Source organism: Pelodiscus sinensis, chromosome 9, assembly GCF_049634645.1.
Source record: "Pelodiscus sinensis isolate JC-2024 chromosome 9, ASM4963464v1, whole genome shotgun sequence".
Classification (NCBI taxonomy): Eukaryota; Metazoa; Chordata; order Testudines; family Trionychidae; genus Pelodiscus; species Pelodiscus sinensis.
The window spans coordinates 9,995,848-10,012,289 of NC_134719.1; the positions used below are offsets into that span (position 1 = coordinate 9,995,848).

Genomic DNA, 16,442 nt, shown 5'->3' on the forward strand with positions numbered 1-16,442 from the left:
GGTAGGCAAGCCAGAAGAAGGAGCAGAGCAACGGCTGTCCAGGGGGATCCCTTTATGCACACGTCTCTGCAAAGGGTAGGCAGCAGCTCCTGTCCCCATGCCCTGCCAAAAGCACTTCCGGGTGCCTTTTTTTTTCAAAAGAGCGTCCGGCAGTGGATTTTTCGATCCACATAATGCAATCTAGATGCTCTTTTTCGACAGAGGCTTTTTCGAAAGATACTTTCAAAAAAGCCTCTGTCAAAAAAGGCATGTAGTCTAGACATACCCCAAGAGAAGAACGGGAGAAAGAAGCAAGGTGTGGAATACAGGAAAAATGAGAAGAAGCAAGAGGAAAGAAAAGCAGAGATGTAAGCAGGGCTTCTGCTCTGTGTGATACAGAAGACACTAGTGGAGGTACTTTGGAGGAGAGTGACATTTTCACAGTGGTGGAGGAAGATGCTTTTAGGAGTGGGTGTTTTGCGCTGTTACAATATTCACTGTGATCATGAACACAGTCTTCCTGCACACTTTCAAAGATGATTGCCATCCTGCTTCTGCTCATTATTTCACAAGCATGGCTTTTTCCGCATGACTGGCTTTTTACATGATCTGATATTTTTAAAAAGCACTGTCCCTGACCTTCACAAGAATGCAGAACATGAGTTGTGAACTCACCCGATATGAAAAGAGAAATTTCATGGATAAAATGTAATGAAAAAATTGATTTTGTAGAATTCTAGTTACACCCAGACCTCATTTAATTTTTGTATATGTATTTTTGAGGGTCCTACATGTGGCACATGGACTTTTCCCACCCCCAAAGCTTAAAATATCATCTCTCATTAAAAGGCAGTTAGTTATCAATTGTTTAAACTCCATAATGTATGTTCTTTATTTTCCTACAAGGAGGGTAAATCCTTTTCACTAGTGCCACAAATGTTATCTACTTTTGAATTTTCATCCATAACTAATTTTGTTCTTTCTATTCACATTACAGCTAATCCAGAATAGATGAATGTGAGAAGTTGATGTTTAAAATATTTTATCGTGACAAGGGGTTCATCACTCCATACTGACTCATTTTGTCTTGTTCTTACCTCATCACCATCCTTGGTGAACTCTTTTCTGCAGACATGAGCCATGATTCCAGCAGCTAGAGCATCTCCTAAGACGTTGATCATTGTTCTAAATCTGTCTCTGACAAACAAAACAGTGGTGTTAAGTGACAGGTGCTCTGTCTTGGAAATAGTTATACCTGCAACAGGTACAAACTGATTAAACACTTTAAAATATTTAGACAAATCAACTCAAGTATAAGCAATGCTGCTTTCTCCATAACCTGTGAACTATTTGCATCTATTCATAGTATTGTATTTGAATATTTAGACATTACAAACTCAGAATATAGTCTGTTTTGGGGGACTTATCCTGAAAAATGTCAAGTTCCTCAATTCAAGGGAGTTGAGGACAATCAATATCTGGTAGACCCTTGATAAATGAAGAATCATAGCAACCAGAATGCTGGATAAGGAGATCACTGTGTGTAGTAGTCTGCAGTCTGTCTCTTTATGTCTTCCAGAACAACCTACCCAAATAACAATGCTTTTCTGGAAATACCAAATTAAAAAGAAGGGGTTGACTTATCTCACACTCCTTTCTGAAAACACCTTCCCTGCTCTTGTTACAAGTAACACTTAAGACTACAACTGAAAGAAACAAAAGAGAATATTTTCAGTTTGACTTTGTGCAATTGACAACATCTTGTGTATAGTAGAGTTCACTATACTCATATCCTGGGACCAATTTCAGTGTTCTCCCTGTTTAGTCAGTTAAACAGTCTGTTTCCCCCTGAAACAAAAAACAGGACTATGTAGCACTTTAAAGACTAACAAGATGGTTTATTAGGTGATGAGCTTTCGTACGCCAGACCCATTTCCTCAGATCAATATGTGGAAGAAAATCAGCACAACCATATATACCAAAGTGATACAATCAAAAAAAGTGAACGCATGTGAAACTGACAAATCAAATTTTAGAACAGAGTGGAGGTGAGGGGGGAAGGTAAGTTTCTGTGAGGTAATTAGGGGTGATAATTGGGGAAGCTATCTTTGTAATGGGTGAGATAATTAGAGTCTTTGTTTAAACCCATACATAAAGTGTCAAACTTAAGCATGAATGACAATTCTGAAGCTTCTCCTTGAAGTCTGGAGTTAAAGTCTCTTTGAAGCAATATGCGTGTTTTAAGGTCATTAAGTGAATGATCAGTCTGGCTGAAATGGCAGGCAACAACTTTCTCTCTGTGAGAGAGTCTTATGTCTGTTTTGTGTGCATTGATTCTTTGGCTAAGTATCTGAGACGTTTGTCCAATGTACATAGCAGATGGACACTTTAGGCACATGATGGCATAAATTATATTTCTGGATGAACAGGAATATGTGTTCTTGATCTTGTAACTGGCATGGTTAGGTCCAATAATGGTGTCAGAAGAGTAAATATGTGGATAAAGCTAGCACCGGGGTATGTTGCAAGGGAAAATTACAGGGTTGGTATTAGTGTGATGTGTCCTGTGATTGTTGGTAAGAATCATCTTGAGGTTAGGTGGTTGTCTATAGGAGACTATGGGTCTGTCTCCCAGAGCCTCTCAGAGTGTAGTATCCTGTTCCAGTATAGGTTGTAGTTTATTGATAATGCATTGGACAGGTTTAAGTTGGGGGCTATAGGTGATGACAAGTGGTGTTCTATTGTTGGTTTTCCTGGGTCTGTCTTGAAGTAGATGGTTTCTGGGTATTCGTTTGGCTCTTTCAATTTGTTTTTTTATTTCTCTGGGTGGAAATTGAGGTTTATAAATGCTTGGTACAGATCCTGACGTTTCTGGTCTCTGTCAGTGGGATTAGAGCAGATGCGATTGTATGTAAGGGCTTGGCTATAGATGATGGATCGTATGCTGTGTTCTGGATGGGAGCTGGAGGCATGTAGGTAACTGTAGGAGTGGGTTTTCTGTAGAGAGTGGTGTCTAATTTGCCATTGGTGATTTGTACTGTGGTGTCCAGGAACTGGATCTCTCGTGTAGAGTGGTCCAGGCTGAGATTGATGGTGGGGTGTAAGTTGCTAAAGTCTCTGTGGAATGTATCCAGTGTTTCTTGGCGATGACATCTTTATGATCTGGACCCATGGCCAGGAAACACTGGATACATTCCACAGAGACTTCTCCCATATGAGTCAACAGTGTGATGCTGTTGCAAAAAAAGCAAATATGATTCTAGGTTGTATCAACAGGTGTGTTGTAAGCAAAACTCGTGAAGTCATTCTGCCGCTCTACTCTGCACTAGTTAGGCCTCAGCTGGAGTACTGTGTCCAGTTCTGGGCGCCACATTTCAAGAAAGATGTGGAGAAATTGGAAAGGGTACAGAGAAGAGAGACAAGAATGATTAAAGGTTTAGAGAACATGACCTATGAAGCCAGGCTTCGTGAACTGGGCTTGTTTAGTTTGGAAAAAAGAAGATTAAGGGGGGGACATGATAGCGGTTTTCAAATATCTAAAAGGGTGTCACAAGGAGGAAGGAGAAAATTTGTTCCTCTTGGTTTCTGAGGACAGGACAAGGAGTAATGGGCTTAAAGTGCAGCAAGGGAGGTTTAGATTGGACATTAGGAAAAAATTCCTAACTGTCAGGGTGGTCAAATATTGGAATAAATTGCCAAGGGAGGTGGTGGAATCTCCCTCTCTGGAGATATTTAAGAACAGGCTAGATAGACATCTGTCAGGGATGGTGTAGACGGAGCTTGGTCCTGCCTTGAAGGTGGGGGGCTGGACTCGATGACCTCTCAAGGTCCCTTCCAGTCCTATTATTCTATGATTCTATGATTTTTGTCTCTCATATCCTGGGACCAACATGACTACAGCTACACTGCATATATTTCAGACTAACAGTATCCTTTTAAATGTGAAGTATATTGAAATCTTTATCATACTGGTAACTTAATTTATAAATCTAGATCATAAAACTGAGATTCAGAAACATCCAGACATTTGGCTTATAAAAGTGAATGAAAGTCCAATATCAACTGCCTCAGATTTCAAAGCATACAGAACACAGTGATTTTATGGGCCAGACTTTTCATATACTTTAAGCACAGTTTTATGCATGCTTAACTTGCAAGCCTAATTTGCAACTGTAGTTGCATGCCTAATTAAATACACCTGCATCCAGTTATCCAAATTACATATACAATTACAGTAACTATACATGAAAATTGCATGTGTACCACACTTGAAAATCTGGACCTAGATCAGTGGTTCTCAAACTTTTTGGCCTGCAGTCCACATCTCTCAACGCAAACCTTTCCACGGACCATTAGCCAACCACCCGTCATGACAAAATGGGTACAGAAATGGGCTGAGGGTGGGTGTAGGTGGGCTGTGGGGTCTCTGCGGGAGGGGTGTGAGTGAGAGGGATAGAGGTATGGGGTCTGGGCATGGAGGCACTTGCCGTATTTCAGTGAATATACCCCGCACCCGAATATATCCCGCAGTTTTTGCAGTTTGAGTAAAAAAAATCTTGTATACCCCACGCATGAGTATAACCTGCAGGGTATACAAGACTTTTTTTCAAACTGTGCGGGGGAGGAGGGAGCTTCTACAGGTCGTGGGGGGGAATTAGCCACCCTCCAGATGGGGGAATGCTCACCCCGCCTGGTTGCCGCACAACCTCTGGGCGGAGGGAGCACTCATTCCCCTGGGTCCCGTGCGGCTGCACAACCTCCAGGAGGGGAAATGAGAGCGCTCCCCCGCTGCTTCCTGTGTCTGCGCAGCCGCCAGCCTCTGGGTGGGGAAGCACTCGTCCCCCAGTTCCTCCGAAGGAGCGCTCCCCCTGCCCCTTCCTGTGGCTGCACAGGAACTGGTAGATGAGCGCTCCTCTGCCGCTTCCTGCGGCTGTGCAGCATCTAGCCTCCGGGCAGGGGAGCGCTCATCTCCCGGTTCCTGCGCAGCCGCAGGAAGGGGCGGGGGGAGCGCCCCTGTGCAGGAATCAGGAGATGAGTGCTCCCCCGCCCGAAGGCTGAAGGCCAGGCGAGTAAAAAAAATTGTGTATATCCCGCACCCGAGTATACCCCGCAGGGGGTGCAGGGTTTGTAAAAACGAATATAACCTGCGGGTTATATTCACTAAAATACGGTACCTGGCTTCATGCCTCTTGATGCTCCCAGGCACTACCCCCTGCTGCTCCAATTGGTCGTGATTCTGCAGCAGGAAGCCAGTGCTGGTGCTCCAACCCCACAGAGGAGGGCCACAGGACTGGAGCACCAGAGCAGTCTCCTTGCTGCAGGAGGGGGATGAGCCCCAAGCCCACGGACTACCTTCAAGACGGTCCATGAACCACACTTTGAGAACCACTGCTCTTGGCACAGCGCAAAGCTAATAATCCAGCGTGTCTTTCCAAGAGTCAGATCTTTAATTTAAAAAAACCCAACCTTGTAAGACTGTATCAGCACCTATGTTTTTGCATTTTACTTTGACTTGTGAAGCTCTTCATCCAATCAGAGTCAAAAGCAGTAAGGTAAGGTTAAGAGGGATAGATACATCTAGAAATACAACTCTGATGACTAGAGAAATAGTGACTTTATAAATAGTGAGTCAGAGCTGAGCCACTGAGAGAGGAAGAGTTTTTTAGTCAGAGTGTTTAAACACCTTGTTTTTGTGAACTTTGTTTTCTCCAGCAAAATCAAGAAAGGCCAGACTTAGCATTCCTGATATTTTTCAAAGTAAAAAAAAAAAAAAAAAAAAAAAAAACCTTTAAAAAATACTAAATCTTCAGGCTGTGTAAGCCTCATACAAAAACAAAAATGGGGCACAAGTACTTCATAAGGTACAGAGGCGTAGCCAAGTTAGTCTGTACAGGATAACTTAAAAAACAACAAATGGTCTGGTAGCACTTTATAGACTAACAAAACATGTAGATGGTATCATAAGCTTTCGTGGGCACAGCCCACTTCTTCAGATGACCGGAGTGCTGGGTCATCTGAAGAACTGGGCTGTGCCCACGAAAGCTCATGATACCATCTGCATGCTTTGTTAGTCTTTAAAGTGCTACCAGACCATTTGTTGTTTTTTAAGTTTATTCATAAGGTACATTCCGTGGCTTAAATAAAATACAATGAACTTGTAGTTGCAGTTTTGTACCATCTTGTGCAATGGCTCTTTATTGTATTAAGAAGAATGCTAAAGAAATGTTAAATTGTAGGATTTACTTAGAAGGAAAGAAACCCTGCTATTGTTATATCTACTGGACATAATCAGAATTGCTCGACTATGGCCTCATTTACACTGCAGAGTGTTATCATGTCTGAACATGAACAGCTGAGTTAATTGAAAAAATACTGAACACTCTGTAGACCTGGCTTGTGCATGATCAGAGCTGAGAACTGAACTGCTCATAACTAGATATCAAAGGCTTAAACAGTTTTGAATAATGAAGGGATATGAAAGTTGAAATCTATTCATGGACAATTCACAAAGAGATGACAGTCAAAATAAATTATTTGTTATTAATTCAGTTAGCTCTGGCCATAGACTCTCTACTGCAAATGAAGAGTCTCCTTTAGCTTGGGTGCTTTTCCAAATTCCGCCCCTGCTGACTCTGTGAAGTTCCCAGTGATTATGGTATGCAGCAAAAAGTGACAGCTGTAAAGCCCTGTAAAGCATCAATGGATTGATATGCAGAGTACAGAAAAACAACTTGATTTGCAGATGGAAGGAAGGTTCAGACACTAAGTTACTTACAGTGCCCAGTCAACTGCAATAATTAAAGTGATGTCATCTGTAGGCAGCCCAACTGAAGTCAGAACAATGACCATAGTCACAAGGCCAGCTTGTGGGATCCCTGCCGCACCTATGCTGGCAGCTGTCGCTGTGATACTTTAAACAAGAAGAGGAACAATCAGATGCAACAGCCACACCACATGGCAGGAAATAAGACAAAGTAATAACATGACTTTTTATGGACCAGAATTACTCACATATAAACCATTACAACAGGAGTCACTGACCTGATTACATTAGCTGCACATGGCTACATTTTATTCTTTAAGCGCCATGGCCAAAAGGGTAAAGCTCCAGCAGTAAGATTCTCTGCTGCATCTTGGTCACAGCATAGAACGTCTGACCTAAGGGAAGGGAGGGCAGCTGAGGTGGCTTTAAGCTACTTCTGCACCCTCCTGATTATAGCTGCTTTGTAGCCCTCAACATCATTTAGACAGTTGTGTGGGGGGGGAGAGGCTCTCTCACTGATGTCACCTGTCTCCAGAATCTCCTTGGTTCTGCATATTTTGTACTTGCTGTTGATCCGCACCCAGCCTCGGTGTAATCCCCATGTCAAGGCTTGCAAGGAGGTCCTTTGAATGAACGTAATGGATATTGTCTGTAGTTCCTACACCAAGGGAACCTTCCCCAGCCAGTCCTTTTGTGCTGCCCTAGTCCGTCTAGCCTGTATATAGAGCTGGAGCAGGTATAAGGATCCCATCCTAGATTCTGGTTTCATTTATTTGTGTCTAAGTATGAAAAAAGCAAGCACAAATGATTTCATTCTCCTCCTGTGTGTCTGAAAAATACAAACCAATCACTACTCCTGTTTGACTCTCATATTTTTCAGCCAAACCGGAAGATGGCAGTGGAACCTGGCAGACTGAAATGCCATCTACTGGAAAAGTGATGATATTTTTTTGATTAAGAACTAAGCTGGATTTCAAGATACTTGGATTTAACTTGTCTCTGCCATAGGCTTCCTGTGTCACCTTGGTCAAGTCACTTAATTTATATATGTTGCAGTTCCTCATCTGTAAAACAGGGATGATAATATTTCCTGTCTCCTACCCATTGCTGTCTCATCTGTTTAATCTGTAAGCTCCTCAGAACAAGGACTGCTCCTCACTACGTCTTTGTAAGTATTTAGCACAAAGGGTGCCAGTCTCCATCCTTGGCTAGGGACTCAAGGCTCTATTGAAATGCATAGAGTGAATGAATGGACTGAAAACTTCATTTTTATTTGACTCTGAGTATTGAACCACCTGTCTGACTTCAAATAAGACATGGGACTGAGGATGAGTGTTTGGATCAAGGTCTAGTTGAAACAAGCTTAGGTGTTTTCGGATTGAGGGTGCCATTTTGAGCTCCACTGCACCATGTTTAGTGTATGTGTGTCTCAGATCAGGATTCTAGACTATCTTTGAAATACATATTAGTTTGTATATGTGCTTAAGCTCCCTATTACATATTTATTATATTTAATTAGTGCTGTTTTGGAAAATTGATGCCCTTTTCCAGGAGCATAAATGATTGGGTATGTTCTTGAAAAGAGATACACAGGAGGAAGAGAGCTAGGCCAGCTACCAAAAAAGACAGAACATAGAGACCGTAAAGAAGTATCTTAATAAAGGAAATAGTAATTACCATTTGTGCTTACACAGTACCTGTCATCCCATGATTTTGAAATTTTTTGAAAACATTAGTTAACTGAGCCTCAAACTATTATTATGCCTATTTTCCAATGAGGAGATTGAGGTACAGAGATATTACTTGACTTATTCAAACTCACAAAATGAATCAATGGCACAATAATAAAAAGAACCTAGGAATCTTAGCTTTCCCACAATACATACATAAATTCCTTATGTGGGCAGAGGCAGAGTAACAATGGAGATTTATAAGCTATTTTTTTAATTAAAGCTTGTATGGCATTTGGATGCCATGATGGTGGGCCTAAACAGAAGGGAATGCAATTTCAGTGTATGAAAGTGAAATGAAATTCAGTAGTGAACATGAAAGGTTCTCTGGACAGCTGATCAGAACACCAAACTATTTCAGAATAGACCCTCTGTGACTGGATTGCCACCTAAGATGTAGACTTGCTTCCGCTACCATTAAATCAGTGGTAAAATTCCCACTTTACTGGGAGCAAGAATAGGGCCTTAAATTAGTAAGATCAGGGAATTCTGGTTTTGCTCATGCTATTTTTCAGGCCAACTTCACAAATTCAGCCACTGAATAATGACCCCAAATATAGGTGTTTGTTGGCAAGATTACATGAAAAGGATAGGAGAGTGTATTTAGTTCTTTCACTTCTACAGAATGGACCTCAACAAGCCCCTGCAATCTTAGACCCAGATCTTTATCCAGGATTGCAGCTCAACGCTTTCTTCAGAATAGACGGAGTTTAAAAAAAATCAAACCAAAACATTCTGAAATTTGGGAATGTTCTGGTTTCAATCCAGATTTCAAATCTCTCTGAGGAGGAGCATCTAAATGTACCTACAGAGGGTTTGTCTCCCATCACAGACGGATGATGTGTCGATTCAGTGGTGGAATTCAAGTTTAGCTTTTGGTGTGAGGCTTATCATTGTTAACTATGTTTTTTCCTTCTATTTCCTTCCATGCTACCATTGATTTATCCCCTCCCCCTTTTGATTTGTTTTTTAATCTTCCTATGTCTCTTTCCTCCCACATCATGTCTACACAGCAGCTGGGAAGTGTGATTCCCAGCTTGGGTAGATGTACATGTGCTAGTTCTGCAGGAGCTGGTGTGCTAAACAGTAATGTGGCCTCGGCACTACAGGAGGCAGCTTTTGCTAGTTATCCATTTATGTATGCCCACATGGTACGCCCACATCTTGAATACTATGTACAGATGTGACAGCCTCATCTCAAGAAAGATATCCTGGCATTGGAAAAGATTCAGAAAAGGGCAACAAAAATGATTAGGGGTTTGGAACAGGTCCGATATGAAGAAAGATTAAAAAGACTTGGACTTTTCAGCTTAGAAAAGAGGAGACTGGGAGGTGTGTGAATGTGACAGAGATGTATAAAATCATGACTGGTGTGGAAAAAGTAAATAAGGAAAAGTTATTTACTTATTCCCACAGTATAAAAACTAGGGGTCACCAAATGAAATTAATAGGCACCAGGTTCAAAACAAACAAAAGGAAGTTTTTTTCACTCAGCGCATAGTCAACCTGTGGAACTCCTTGCCAGAGGATGTAGTGAAGGCTAGGACTTTAACAGGGTTCAAAAAAGAATCAGATAGATTCATGGAGGTTAGGTCCATCAATGACTATTAGCGAGGATGGGTAGGAATGGTATCCCTAGCCTCTGTTTGTCTGTAAATGAGTGACAGGAGAGGGATCACACAAGATACTGGGCTAGATGGACCTTTGGTCTGACCCAGTACGGCCGTTCTTATGTACCCAGAACCAGGGGTTGGTTGGGATTGTGCCCAAGTGACTAGGTCACACCACTCCCATGACACTGCAGCCACACTGCTATTTTTAGTGCATGCTAGCTTGAGCAGAGCTAGCGCACGTATAGATTTCTGTGGTGAGAACTGTCTCTCCTAGTTGTGTAGACCTACCCTATATATTCCCAATACATAATCATTCTCTCTTTTAGTACAGGGAGAGAAGGCAACAGCTCATATGGACCAGATTGATTTCTTTGTCTAGTTCAGCCAAACTTTCCCATTAATTCATAAGCAGACCCCATTTGTAGGAAGGGGCTAATTGCAAAAACTCTCTTGCTGTTGTCATTCAGGTCTTTTACATGTTAGAACTGAAGATATGCAGGTCACAACAGTGTAAAAATGCTCAGATATGATAGTGATGAGCTCAGAGAATAGATGGTAGGTAGGTAGGTAGGTATGTAGGTTGATCTATAATGTGGTCAGACCTTACACATTATGGCCATGTCTACCCAGCAGGGCTAAAGTCAAAATAAGCTACGCAACTTGAGCTACATCAATTGTGGGGCACTGTCTACACAGCAGGAAGTCCTAATTAGAGCATTCTTCCTCTGACTTCCCTTACTCCTCGTACAATGAGGGTTACGGAAGTCAGAATAAGAAGTCTTCCAGCTTGACATTATTTGGATATTATGTCGAAATAACTGCTTGTAGTGTAGATATGGACTGTGTTATTTTGGAATAACATCGTTTATTCAGACATAACACTGCTGTGTAGACATAGCCTATATGAATGTTTTTCTAATCATTTGTTCCCTGCTGGAAACCTGCTGGTTTCACTCCTGGAGGTATTCTTTGGCAGGCAGTGAAATTATTCTGGCAGTAGTTAAATGGTTGGAATTTTTTTCCCATTAGGATCAGTTACACTATTTTCAAGTAAAAGATATTTCAAATATATAATCTATAGTTAGTGCTCTCGAGCCAGTGAGAATTTGCTTGTTATTAAAGTTTCTTCTACAATCAGCAGCAGAAGCCATTTTTAAAACTGAGTTACATAATGATTTAGAGGAAAACTACACAAAGCATATGGTATTTCTTTCCTTGTTGTATTTCTTGTCTCAAGTAGCCTTCCCACCAAGCAACAATTCCTGACTGTTTGATCTCCTTCTTTCAGCAGGAAAGGATAATTAAGGATGCCAGTTTTACATAAAGGTTGACAAAACCCCAATGTGAAAGAAAGGAAAGAGTTTTCTTTTAAATAAAACACATATAGGAAATACCTGGAGTGAAACATAGTGGTGCACCTCTGGCTCAGCACAGAATTTACAGCCCGGGAGGTGAAGAAATTAGGATGGCTTTAAACTAGCGATATGAATATTTAATTGGGTAACCAGTTAACTGGTGGGGGCTGGAGCAGCTCCCCACCTGCCACGGGCAAGGGGCTGCTCTGGCCCTGTGTCATGGACATGGGCTATTCCAATAGTCTGGAACATCCCAGCTGTGTCTAGACTGGCCAGTTTTTCCGGAAAATCAGCCGCTTTTCTGGAAAAACTTGCCAGCTGGCTACACTGGCTGCTTGAATTTCTGCAAAAGCACTGACTTCCTACTGTAAGAAATCAGTGCTTCTTGCGGAAATACTATGCTGCTCCCGTTCAGGCAAAAGTCCCTTTTGCTCAAAGCTTTTGCACAAGAGGGCCAGTGTAGACAGCTCAGATTTGTTTTCCGCAAAAAAGCCCCGATCGCGAAAATGGCGATCGGGGCTTTTTTGCGGAAAAGCGCGTCTAGATTGGCCACGGACGCTTTTCCGCAAAAAGTGCTTTTGCGGAAAAGCGTCCTGCCAATCTAGACGCTCTGTTCCGAAAATGCCTTTAACAGTAAACTTTTCCATTAAAAGCATTTCCGGAAAATCATGCCAGTCTAGACACAGCCCCCCTGTCTGTGGCAGACCCAGGTGCCCCACATGCAGGGGCTGCTTCAGCATCCAGAGCAGTGTTTGCCAGCAGCAGGTTCAGGCTCCCTGTAGGCAGGGGCCACTCCAGCCCCATGGTGGGCAAAGTGGGGGGGGGCAATTTGGGCTGCAATGCCCCCCACCCTTCACCTCCCACTCACTCCCATTTAATCAGTGAGCAGGCTAAACCATAGGTTTACCAATAAAACAAGGTTTTACATCCCTGCTTTAAGCCACCTTTGTGGTGTTTGCATCCTGGGCTTTTCTGGTGGCTGAAGGTAGCCTTGGGGTATAAGTTACAGCAGCCTTCATAGGGCTGCCCTATGGACCATGCTGTTGGAATTCTGCCATGCTCGATTCCTGATGTGTCCCTCCAGCCTTTGGTTGTGATGAAGATGCCTCTGTTTTATTGAGGCCTTGGGAGGTAGCCTTCCCTACCTGCACTTGGTGAATCCTCCCCTGGTCTGCTGTGGTACTTTTAGAGCATCTATGTGTTGCTCTGGCTCTCCTGTGATGTAAAGAGCCAGAGCGTGTTGCTTAGGAGCTTTGAAGTTTACAATATTGGAAGTTGTTAGTGAAGGGAGAGGTCTGGTGCATTCTTAATATACTCCCTGTCCTATGTGCTAGACGTACATCCCTCCCCCACACCCACAGCATGGGTATTTGGGGGGGGGGTGTTCATTTTTTTTACAAAATTCGAGGGGAGAATATTAAACACTGAGGGCAACAATGTAGTAATTCCAAGTGAACAAGCTACAACTGGCCTAAAAGCGGAAGATGGAAAAAAACCAATTTAGTAAATCGAAATGCATTATGTTTCTACGTTCACATTTACATTAAGAGTGCTAGTAAGATTTCCCTCCGCACAGGCCATAATCTTATAGGAAGCTTTGAACTGACAGAGAGGATGCCGTAAAGTCCTTGATACAGAAATGAGAGAACGTCACAGATTTAATGAGTCAAATGGAAAGATTGCTGGGTTTTTGTTTATACCTGATAGTAATGATCTGTCCAAAATCCAACTCATAATTGTTTACTTGAGCAATAAAGATTGCTGCTACTGCTTCATATAGGGCAGTCCCGTCCATATTGATTGTGGCCCCAACAGGCAGCACAAATCTGGCAATCCTTCTGTCAACATGGTTATTCTCCAGCAAGCACTTGAAAGTTATAGGCAGTGTGGCTGAGCTGCAAAACATCCAAAAAACAAACACATGTTGAAAGCTATTTTACCTTTAGGGAATAATGTTAAAAGCAGCCAACTCCCCTGCATATAGATCATATTCAGTGCTGTTCCATCCAAGTACTATTTCCTATTTTCACTTCTATGTCTGCAGAGGGGCTGACAGACTTTCCAGGCCCCTTTGCAAAGTGGGGGGCCCTGGCTCATTGCTCCTGAAAGGGGTGAGGCCTTGGGCGGAAAGGGTGGGGCAGGAGTAGCCAGCCCTCTGCACCGCCTGGAGTGTGCCATGCTGGCTCCCCCATACTCAGTCAGCCCTGAAACCTTCCCATAGCACACTGTGCAGTGCTGCAGCAATGATATACAGGGCCTGGGATGCCAGCTGCCACCATGCCTGCAGAAGCAGCAGCGGTGGTTAAGAGCCCTGGGCTTTTTTTGAATCGTGGGACCCCAGTGCTCCCCCCCGTTGGCAAGTCTGTGTGTCTCATATGTATCGGGCCCAGTCTGGCTTCAGTGAAGTAACAAGAGTTTTGTCATTGGCTTCTGTGACAGCAGGAGCAGGTCCGTTATGAGCACACAGTACTTGAGCATGTGTATGCAAATTCTGCTTTGCACTGTTATGCAAAAGACAAATCGTTCAGCTCCTGATCTACACGTTTTTACATCAATACAGGACGTTTTTCCAAAAGGTATGCTCTAGTTCAAACAGCAATTAATGCAGAAAGTTCCATGGCCTGTGTTAGGCAGGAGGTCTGACTAGATTGTCACAGCCATCTCCTCTGCTCTGATCATCTATGAAAGGTAGAAAGCAAAGGCTGGAGATCTTACATATTGTATGTTTGGTCACCAAAGGGTCAATCAAGGAAAGAAAGTGTCTCATGAAGCTCCATTGTGATGCCTCCATAAAATTAAGGGGCACTCTTGATACGTTTGTAAGGAAATTCCAACCAGTCTTCCTTGGACAGATAGCTGATGGCAGGGATGATAAGCTCTGAAGCAGGGTAGGATGTAAACCAAGGAAAGGCAAGAATCTCTTTTAGGTTCCACTAGGGATAGAAGAAGTATCTGAGGCCAATATCTCACCCTTCAAGCATACAGCAAATAGTGCAGTTTTATTAAAATGCAAGTATGACCTGTGTCTTCACAGAATTCCTCTCCTTGCCCTGCCCCTCCACTTATCAAAGTTAAGGGCCTCAGCTCCTAGCAATAATAGGAGTTTTGATCCCAGACTGAGGGCAGTGTGTGCCCTTAAAATTGTGCCAGTGATTGCTGAGTATTGACACCAAACCAAAAATAAAATACCAATTTAGGCAACAATTCATAATGGCTATACAGTAAAGAGGATTATTTTATAACCAAATAGCTCCTTGTTCCTTCAGCTGAACTCTCTAAAACCCCACTCCACCCTGCCAAGAGTATTTAGTGCTGGTGATGGTGAAGGATAAATAGCCCGGCGGGATGAACTCCTCTGTTTATCCACAGATAAGATACAACAAAGTGCAAGGTTCCTCAACCATGAACTGGTGGGATCACCTCTGCGGATCAGTGAAAGTACAGTTGAGTGTCTGTGCCTGCTCATTCCTTAGCCTCTCTGCTGACACTGCAAACAAGCCAACTGGGACAGACATTCGGGTGCACTAAGGACAAGATTAAGGGTTGGCCTATACTGGGAACTTGCACGAGCATAGCCACAACTCTCAGGTGTGTAGATCTGCAGCACTAGGTCATTGGAAGAATTCTTCCATCAGCACAGTTGCTGCCTCTTAGCAAGGTGGATTACTAACACCAATGGCAGAACCCCTCCTGTCAGGATACGCAGAGTCTACTCTCAAGTGCTACAGAGGTGCAGCTGCTGTAGCAGTTTAAGTATAGACCACTGAATCAGAGACCATTGATTCATTTCATACCTATCACTAAGCAGCTATATAACTGTAACACATTTTGATGCATCGTGACCTGGATAGCTGCTTAGAAATCACAAACCTGAGAATGGCTAGGTCAGTGGCATTTTGAAATTATAGGTCCTGATTGGCCAAGAATTGCACACACCCTGTTTTTGTACTCGCTTCTCCTCTGCCTTGCCCATTACCCCATCCTCCTTGTTCATCTCGTCCATCCATTATATCTTGTCTCTGATTATAAGATCAATCAAAAAGACAAGGCAAGGTCCTTGCAATATACTTGTATAGCGCTTAGCTAGCACAATAGGGCCCTGCCCTGGTTAGCCTGTAGGTGTTACTGGAATATAAACATGAAACAGAAACCAGCATCTTATAAATTTTGACAATTAAAATATAGACATACAGTAGCTCCCATTAATAATGAACAATGAATTTTAAATACATTATTACTGCTCTCTTGACCTACTGCAGTGACATCCAACCCTTTTACTAAAAGCATCATCTCTTGCAACTTAACAACTTCTTGTACAATGAATCCTTGTGTTTCCTTGTATGGAGAGGAAGGGGAACGTTTGTTCTTTTTTCAGAGTTTTTACATTAATTATAAGTTGAATGCATCCAGAGGGCCCAACATGTTAATAACAACCCTTCATGACTCTTTCTCGCCTTACACAGACTACTTGCCAGATGACACTTGAAAAACAATAAAAAAAAGTCCAACTAAAGATGAGGTAAAAGCTACATGTTATCTTGCAGTTAGAATATACTGGTATTTTGGGAATCTGTATGTTCAGACAAACAGCAACCCACCCAGGAGAGCAGAATAAAACTTAAGTTTTAGTTGATGAGAGGTCTATGTGAACCTTTTCTTATTTTATAACCTTAAACTTTACTTTCAACATCAGGCTCAAACAAATCTGAAAATTAGAGCAAAATTCAGCAAAACCCACAATTTTAATTTTAGGGCCTATATTTCAGTCCAATGTGTTATGAAGCCACCGATATTTATGAAGCTACTGAATTTTGCATAGTTTCAACCAGGACTGTACTAGGTTCCCTTGAAAATTGGTCCAAGTTTAATCAAAAGAATTACTAATCTCTGAAAGTCTGTCCTAAATTTTGCAGTTTTGAATGAAATTCAAGGCTAATATTTTTCACACCCTCTCAATGTGGTAGCTCGGTTTACCTAACTTTAGTGTAGACCTGGTCTAATT

The 16,442-nt window shown here is 42.4% G+C and overlaps 1 protein-coding gene across 1 annotated transcript in view; it reads right to left on the reverse strand.

Annotated features, from left to right (window-relative positions):
* Positions 1–16,442, reverse strand: part of SLC1A7 (solute carrier family 1 member 7) — a 104,972-nt gene that overhangs the window by 8,725 nt on the left and 79,805 nt on the right. Inside the window, exons 8-10 of the mRNA XM_006126383.4 lie at positions 13,141–13,335; positions 6,755–6,889; positions 1,077–1,176 (exon numbers count right to left, since the gene is read on the reverse strand). Coding sequence (XP_006126445.1) covers positions 1,077–1,176; positions 6,755–6,889; positions 13,141–13,335 — 430 coding nt within the window. The remainder of the gene's footprint in view (positions 1–1,076; positions 1,177–6,754; positions 6,890–13,140; positions 13,336–16,442) is intronic.